Below are 8,831 nucleotides of genomic sequence, written 5' to 3' on the forward strand. Positions count from 1 at the left end.
CTGTATATAATCTCACTACTGTATATAGCCTCACTACTGTATATAGTCTCTCTACTGTATATAGCCTCTCTACTGTACATAACCTCACTACTGTATGTAGCCTCACTACTGTATATAGCCTCACTACTGTATATAGCCTCTCTACTGTATATAGCCTCTACTGTATATAGCCTCGCTACTGTATATAGCCTCGCTACTGTATATAGCCTCTCTACTGTATATAACCTCTCTACTGTATATAGCCTCTCTACTGTATTTAACCTCTCTACTGTATATAGCCTCTCTACTGTATAAATCCTCACTACTGTATATAGCCTCTACTGTATATAGCCTCTCTACTGTATTTAACCTCTCTACTGTATATAGCCTCTCTACTGTATAAATCCTCACTACTGTATATAGCCTCTACTGTATATAGCCTCTCTACTGTATATAACCTCTCTACTGTATATAGCCTCTCTACTGTATATAACCTCACTACTGTATATAGCCTCTCTACTCTATATAGCCTCTCTACTGTATATAACCTCTCTACTGTATATAGCCTCTCTACTGTATTTAACCTCTCTACTGTATATAGCCTCTCTACTGTATAAAGCCTCACTACTGTATATAGCCTCTCTACTGTATATAGCCTCTCTACTGTATAAAGCCTCACTACTGTTATTATTCACTGTCTTTTTACTGCTGTTTTTTTTTATTTCTTTACTTATCTATTGTTCACCTAATACCTATGTTTTACTTAAAGATTGCACTGTTGTTTAGGGCCTGTAAGTAAGCATTTCACTTATTTGGCTGTTGTATTCGGCACACGTGACAAATAAACTTTGATTTGATTTGATATAGTGGACTGTCAATTAAAGTTTGAGGCCTAGCAATCCACCCCAAACCCTCATCCCCCTTTCTATCTGAAACAGTGACTTCTTGTGTATGGGGTTAGCTAACGCAGTGTCACATGCTTTATCCTAGTTTGCCTGTCTGCCTGGTCTGGTCACATGACATTAAGCAGTTTCACATGGTTCTCGTGGTCATTCATTATCTTAGACACAGAATGGAGACTCACCCTGGTTGACACGATGGATGCTTTATGTGGTATTTACTTATATTACTATGAAGAGGGGCCCCTCACAACATAGCTCTTGTTTTAGGTCGGGTGAGTTGGTAGGAGCAGAGTGATATGGGCCACAGGACTAACAGTTACCCCTCAAAGGTCTGTTTAAGAAAACATAGGGTGCCTCCCATCTGAACACCTCACCTTGACACTCACTCTTAGCATGAAAATATAAGTAACAGATCCATTCACAAACTGACAAATTATATCAGATTTAGAAAATGTCCTGCATTAATTAAACTGCAGCCTGTATGAAATAAAACTGTTTTCAAACTATCAGTGGAGGGCAGAGGTTTGTTCTGAGGAATTTGCTATTAATGTACCATAGGATATAGGCTCCATATTGTGAGAGAAATCAGCACCGGGATAAAGGAAAAGCTCTTCAGCAGCCTTACACAATCTCTCATTCTATTCCTTTACCAACACTGCTCTGTCCCCCAATCCTTCCCTCTCTATGAGAAAGTGATGCATAAATGTACAATGGTAAACGGGCCAAAAATACTGCTGTGGATACTATTTTACTTGGTTAATTATCACAGTACGAGAGAGACAGGGAGAAAACCTATCTGGGGGTTAAATGATCCCAGTGTCAATGGATGTCAGGTTTCTCTTGAAATTGTATTTGTACCAAATGACCACTAGAGGATGAACGTCAGTCAATTTTGAAAAGTGCTGTTCCCCCTTAGAAGAACAAGACTTATCTTAAATGTAACATTTCTAAGAAAATTGGGGAAAACAGTGTCAAGATTAATTTTAGTGGAAATGTCAAGCAGTAGGCCAATGACTATTACCGCAAACCAGCTGAGTAAACAAGTAAGTACATTTTCCAATGTATTTTTTAAATAATAATCTACTACTGTACATTATTGTGTGTGGAAGTACATCATTTTTATCCTTTCAAATGATCAGTGTGCCTACTAGTAACTTATAATGTGAGATCAATGGGACATGGAGATGTGATGAAATCCTTGGTGAGATATTACCATGTGTCTCACAGGACATGGGCTCAAAAGATAATGGCAGGTTTATTAGAGACTGAAAATATTTGACATGGGTCCCCAGATCCTCAAAAATTTCTACAGCTGCACCATCGAGAACATCCTGACCGGTTGCATCACCGCCTGGTATGGCAACTGTTCGGAATCTGACCGTAAGGCACTACAGAGGGTAGTGCGAACGGCCCAGTACGTCACTGGGGCCAAGCTTCCTGCCATCCAGGACTTATATGATAGGCAGTGTCAGAGGAAGGCCCAAAACATTGTCACCCAAGTCATACACTGTTCTCTCTGCTACCGCACGGCAAGCGGTACCGGAGCACCAAATTTAGGTCCAAAAGGCTCCTTAACAGCTTCTACCCCCAAGCCATAAGACTGCTGAACAATTAATCAAATGGCCACCTGGATTATTTGCATTGACCCCCCCTGTTTATTATCTATGCATAGTCAGTTTACCCCTACCTATATGTACAAATTACCTCAACTAACCTGTACCTCCGCACATTGACTCGGCACTGGTACCCACATTATTGTTATTTTAACTGCATTGTTGGTTAAGGGCTTGTATTCATCATTTCATGGTTAGGTCCACTACACCTGCTGTATTCATCATTTCACTGTTAGGTCTACTACACCTGTTGTATTCATCATTTCATGGTTAGGTCTACTACACCTGTTGTATTCATCATTTCACTGTTAGGTCTACTACACCTGTTGTATTCAGCATTTCACTGTTAGGTCTACTACACCTGTTGTATTCAGCATTTCATGGTTAGGTCTACTACACCTGTTGTATTCATCATTTCATGGTTAGGTCTACTACACCTGTTGTATTCAGCATTTCACTGTAAGGTCTACTACACCTGTTGTATTCAGCATTTCACTGTAAGGTCTACTACACCTGTTGTATTCAGCATTTCACTGTGAGGTCTACTACACCTGTTGTATTCATCATTTCATGGTTAGGTCTACTACACCTGTTGTATTCATCATTTCATGGTTAGGTCCACTACACCTGTTGTATTCATCATTTCACTGTTAGGTCTACTACACCTGTTGTATTCATCATTTCATGGTTAGGTCTACTACACCTGTTGTATTCATCATTTCATGGTTAGGTCTACTACACCTGTTGTATTCATCATTTCACTGTGAGGTCTACTACACCTGTTGTATTCATCATTTCATGGTTAGGTCTACTACACCTGTTGTATTCATCATTTCACTGTGAGGTCTACTACACCTGTTGTATTCATCATTTCATGGTTAGGTCTACTACACCTGTTGTATTCAGCATTTCACTGTGAGGTCTACTACACCTGTTGTATTCATCATTTCATGGTTAGGTCTACTACACCTGTTGTATTCAGCATTTCACTGTGAGGTCTACTACACCTGTTGTATTCAGCATTTCACTGTGAGGTCTACTACACCTGTTGTATTCAGCATTTCACTGTAAGGTCTACTACACCTGTTGTATTCAGCATTTCACTGTGAGGTCTACTACACCTGTTGTATTCATCATTTCATGGTTAGGTCTACTACACCTGTTGTATTCATCATTTCACTGTTAGGTCTACTACACCTGTTGTATTCATCATTTCATGGTTAGGTCTACTACACCTGTTGTATTCGGTGCATGTGACAGATAACATTTGATTGGATCACATTAAGTAACAGGCATAAACGTAGGATCCAGAGTGTTATCACTTTTTCATTTATTTTATTTTTCTGTTATTTTACTTAAATCCATGGCCCTCTAATTATTAGTCACAATCTACAACTATAATCTATAACTCTTAGATATAATATGTAACACAAAAGTTAAAAGAGATTAGCTATTAGATTCAATATATACAAGTGCCCTCCTTAATTATTGGGACAGTGAAGCATTTTTTCTTCTTTTAGCGCTAATCTCCAAATATATGAGGTTAAAGTGCAGACTGTCAGCTTTAATTTGAGGGTATATTCATCCACACCGGGTGAACCATTTAGAAATTACAGCACTTTTTGGAAGTAGTCCCACCATTTTATGGGAGCAAAAAGTATTGGGACAAACTTCTTGAAGTATTAAAATGCTAGGTATTTAGTCCCATATTCATAGCACGCAATGCATACATCAAGCTTGTGACTACACATTCTTTGGAGACATTTTCTGTGTTTTTTTTGGTTTTGTTTTAGATTATTTTGTGCCCAAAATAAATTAATGGTAAATAATGTATTGTGTAATTTTGTAGTGACTTTTATTTTAAATAAGGATATAATATGTTTCTAAACACAGCTACCATGATTATGGATAGTCCTGAATTAATTGTGAATAATGATGAGTGAGAAAGTTACAGATGCACCAATATCATATCACCAAGACATGCTAACCTCTCATCATTACAACAACGGGAGTTTAGCATTTTTGGGAACTACCTGCGTCTCATAACACTTGTGTGTAAACGGAAGTCAGACGCCACAAACTCTTTTCACTAAAACCGGTTAAACCAGTGCACAGTAAGTGTGTATTTTGCATTTGTGAAATGATTTTGATGTGATATGAAAGTACAGGGATATATGTTTCCTGAACCATAACACAAATGAGAATCTATTCATGTTTAGATGGGAGTATTTGGCTGTTCTGGCTTCCATAGTCAATTCGCCTTTAAACGTTATTCTACCTTTATTTCAACAAGGAACACAGACTGGGACCAATGTCTCTTTTACAGCTGGGCCCTGCGTATACATGTTTACACATACAGTTTAGGTAAAATGATTAAGAGACTACACAAGACAAACAAAACGATCACAGAAAAAACAAAAATATACAGTAGCAGATTGTTACATTTACACATAGGTTATTCCCCTAACAGCGTTTGGCTCATTATTGAGCTGAGCGACAAAAGGCAATACTGAACCACACGAAAGGCATAAGAATATGTACGCAGATCTAAGCGGAACTTTTATTAACATCATTTTGACACGTCAGCTGAAGCACACGGACACATGTCGACGTTACACACGTAGCTACACTTCCTCGCCCTCTGAAAAAAACATCTACCGATGTAACCAGGTGAAGGCCAAATAGGTAGCTATGTCTGTGTTTTTGACCGTATTAAATGCAATTCATACATAGTTCAAGGCAACGTTCGCAGTCGAATCAACTACAATCCAATTTTTGAATGATAGTCGACACATTCATTCATTAATCATTCATTGTATGGTTTGGCATGTGGTGTCGCATGACAACAGTCAACACAAGGTCGCATGACAACACAAGGTAACGTCAAATATTTTTTTATAACGTTATGATAACATGCTTAGCTTGCTAACTATCTTGTTATCTCTCATTCATTGTCTAATCTTTGATCTTCAATGACCATTTTAACCAATATTTATTGAATTCACATGGCCTTTTTGTTGTGTGTATTAGCTATAAAATAAATTCCAGGAAATATTTTCAATGTGTCATGGCGCTACGTTGTTTTGGTTCCCACCCACATCATGAGCCTGCTTGGGCTTCGTCAGCGGGAGAACGATGATTATTCTATCATGTATGCCTTCTCTCTCCCATGGATTAAGACTTCTAACTAGCAACCTTCTCTCTCCAATTGGTCTGGATTAAGATTTCTAACTAGCAACCTTCTCTTGCCCATGGATTAAGACTTCTAACTAGCAACCTTCTCTTGCCCATGGATTAAGACTTCTAACTAGCAACCTTCTCTTGCCCATGGATTAAGACTTCTAACTAGCAACCTCCTCTCTGCAATTGATCTGGATTAAGACTTCTAACTAGCAACCTTCTCTCTCTCTCCAATTGGTCTGGATTAAGACTTCTAACTAGTAACCTTCTCTCTCTCTCCAATTGGTCTGGATTAAGACTTCTAACTAGCAACCTTCTCTCTCCAATTGGTCTGGATTAAGACTTCTAACTAGCAACCTTCTCTCTCCAATTGGTCTGGATTAAGATTTCTAACTAGCAACTTTCTCTCTCCAATTGGTGTAGATTAAGACTTCTAGCTGGCAACCTCCTCTCTCCAATTGGTCTGGATTAAGACTTCTAGTTTGCAACCTTGTTTAGGCAGAAGCTGAGCATTGCTGTACTAGCTGGAGATGCTAATTAGGGTCTCATCCAGACAAGGAATTCACTTGTTTGTAGTTGTACATTGCTTTGACAAAGGAAACCAACCTCAGACAAGTGTTTGCAATGAATATTGAGACCTAGAGCCCTCAAACTCAACTCGGGACCTTAAAGCCAGTGCCACTGCATTTTAATTGTTCCCCTCTAATCAGGGACTGATTTAGACCTGGGACACCAAATGTGAGCAATTCATTATCAGGTTGAGCAGAAAACCAGCAGGTTCCTGACCTCGTAGAGTAAGAGTTGAGTACCCTTGGCTAAGACGTAACCCATCTAAAAACACAAACTGAGGGATAGAACAAAGCATATATTTTTCCTAATAGAAAATGACTAACCCCTGCTTGCATCCTTCCTCTCCAGGTTTCCAGAGGGCACAGCTGGTTTGATGCCCGTGGCTCCACAATGGAGCTATCTGACTCAGTCACACATAAGAACGGGCGGCAGAGGAAGCCTGCTGTCCCCCAGGGGGACATGAGTGACGGGAATAGGGTTCGCAACACCACCCCTGACCTGGAGGAGGAGGGGGAAGCGTTGCTTCGAGGATCCGACACGGAGAACAACGGACAACCCAGTGTGCAGCCTGGGATCAGAGGGGAGCTGGGGAACGTATCTCTGCTGCTCTTCCTTTATGTCCTCCAGGGTATCCCTCTGGGCCTGGCCGGGAGCATCCCTCTCATCCTGCAGAGTAAGAACGTCAGCTACAAGGACCAGGCCTTCTTCAGCTTTGTCTTCTGGCCCTTCAGTCTCAAGCTGCTGTGGGCCCCTCTGGTTGACGCGCTCTACCTGACCTGGTTCGGACGCCGGTAAGACACTGATTTATAAGACTGATATGTTTACTTTGTTTTATATTGTGTCTGATGGGTTGACTGCTGCAATCAAATGTGTCAAAGCCTCATCTCTCCTTCTCAGGAAGTCATGGCTGGTGCCCACCCAGTACCTGCTGGGTCTCTTCATGCTGTACCTGTCGGTTACCGTGGATACGCTGCTGAAAAGTGATGAGGGGCAGGGCCCTGATGTGATAACCCTGACGGCGGTGTTCTTCATGCTGGCCTTTCTGGCAGCCACCCAGGTAACTCACACACACTCACACACTCCAAGTTATTGTGATACATAACTCTGTTATACTCCCTGATCCCAGGACATAGCAGTGGATGGCTGGGCTCTGACCATGCTGTCTAGGGAGAACGTGGGCTACGCCTCCACCTGTAACTCTGTGGGACAGACTGCTGGCTACTTCCTAGGCAACGTGCTCTTCCTGGCTCTGGAGTCAGCTGACTTCTGCAACAAATACCTGAGAGCAGAGCCTAAAGAGACTGGCATCGTGACACTGTCAGGTACAGAATGAGGGAGGGGGAGACAAAGATGAGAAGACTGAGATCAATGTCATCTGTGAAGCAGGAGGAAGAACGTTAATCCAGATATTTAGTTTAATCTTGCTACGGTCGACTGGTATTAAATACAATTACAGACATGCAGAGCTTTATGAACTCTTCCTTGCTGAAGAGGGAATGTCCGTTGGCCAGGTTTTGCATTCGATCATCTTGCCCTGAGTAAACAATAGGTGCTAAAGACAATGGTATCAGAATTGTAGGACATTTTTTGTTTCCTTGTAATCTCTTGATAAGCGTAGTTACGTATAACACGTAGCAGGCATGTGCATTTCCTTGCATTTTAGAACATCGATACACTGGCCATTTTGAGGCCAAGCAACTTTTTATTATCTGGGGATATTTGATCAATGCACAGATATGGGTGATTTTTGAGCTGAAGTGAGAGAAAATGAACTCTGGTTTTGGAGTGAACTTTTGGCTGATGATTTCCCGTATGGTTTTGCCAGTCAACAGACAGTAACATGCTATAGAAGATGGGTGTTGTAACCGCTCTGTAACATTGTCGTTGTCTGTGATTGGCTCCCTTGGCGCAGACTTCCTGTTTTTCTGGGGCGTGGTGTTCCTGGTATCGACCACGCTGGTGGCCATTATGAAGAAGGAGAACGCCAGGGGACAGCACGGGAGGAAGAAGGTTCGGGAGGAGACGCAGAGCGTCATGGAAACATACAAACTGCTGCTCTCCATCATCAAGATGCCTGCCGTGTTCACTTTCTGTAGCCTGCTGCTCACTGCTAAGGTACCCGACAGTCTATACATGTCACCCAGTACAGCTCACTGCTAAGGTACCCGACAGTCTATACATATCACCCAGTACAGCTTACTGCTAAGGTACCCGACAGTCTATACATATCACCCAGTACAGCTTACTGCTAAGGTACCTACGATATAGCTGCACCTTACCTGACATATCTATACATATCACCCAGTACAGCTTACTGCTAAGGTACCTACGATACAGCTGACATGTCACCCAGTACAGCTCACTGCTAAGGTACCTACGATATAGCTGCACCTTACCTGACATATCTATACATATCACCCAGTACAGCTCACTGCACCTTACCTGACATGTCACCCAGTACAGCTCACTGCACCTTACCTGACATGTCACCCAGTACAGCTCACTGCTAAGGTACCTACGACACAGCTGCACCTTACCTGACATATCACCCAGTACAGCTTACTGCACCTTACCTGACATGTCTATA

General features: G+C 41.5%; 1 protein-coding gene across 4 annotated transcripts in view; it reads left to right on the forward strand.

Annotated features, from left to right (window-relative positions):
- Positions 1–4,474: 4,474 nt before the first annotated feature.
- LOC139386062 (acetyl-coenzyme A transporter 1-like) overlaps positions 4,475–8,831 on the forward strand; it is a 12,220-nt gene continuing 7,863 nt past the window's right edge. Inside the window, exons 1-6 of one of the 4 annotated variants that reach the window (XM_071131480.1) lie at positions 4,475–5,179; positions 5,344–5,371; positions 6,593–7,035; positions 7,142–7,301; positions 7,371–7,566; positions 8,157–8,359. In XM_071131480.1, coding sequence (XP_070987581.1) covers positions 6,635–7,035; positions 7,142–7,301; positions 7,371–7,566; positions 8,157–8,359 — 960 coding nt within the window. In that variant the 5' untranslated portion in view covers positions 4,475–5,179; positions 5,344–5,371; positions 6,593–6,634. Of the gene's footprint in view, positions 5,180–5,343; positions 5,372–6,307; positions 6,475–6,592; positions 7,036–7,141; positions 7,302–7,370; positions 7,567–8,156; positions 8,360–8,831 lie in introns of those variants that run through there. The other 3 variants (XM_071131479.1, XM_071131482.1, XM_071131483.1) reach the window with 3 other exon arrangements.

This window comes from Oncorhynchus clarkii, chromosome 27 (assembly GCF_045791955.1).
Source record: "Oncorhynchus clarkii lewisi isolate Uvic-CL-2024 chromosome 27, UVic_Ocla_1.0, whole genome shotgun sequence".
NCBI classification, from domain to species: domain Eukaryota; kingdom Metazoa; phylum Chordata; class Actinopteri; order Salmoniformes; family Salmonidae; genus Oncorhynchus; species Oncorhynchus clarkii.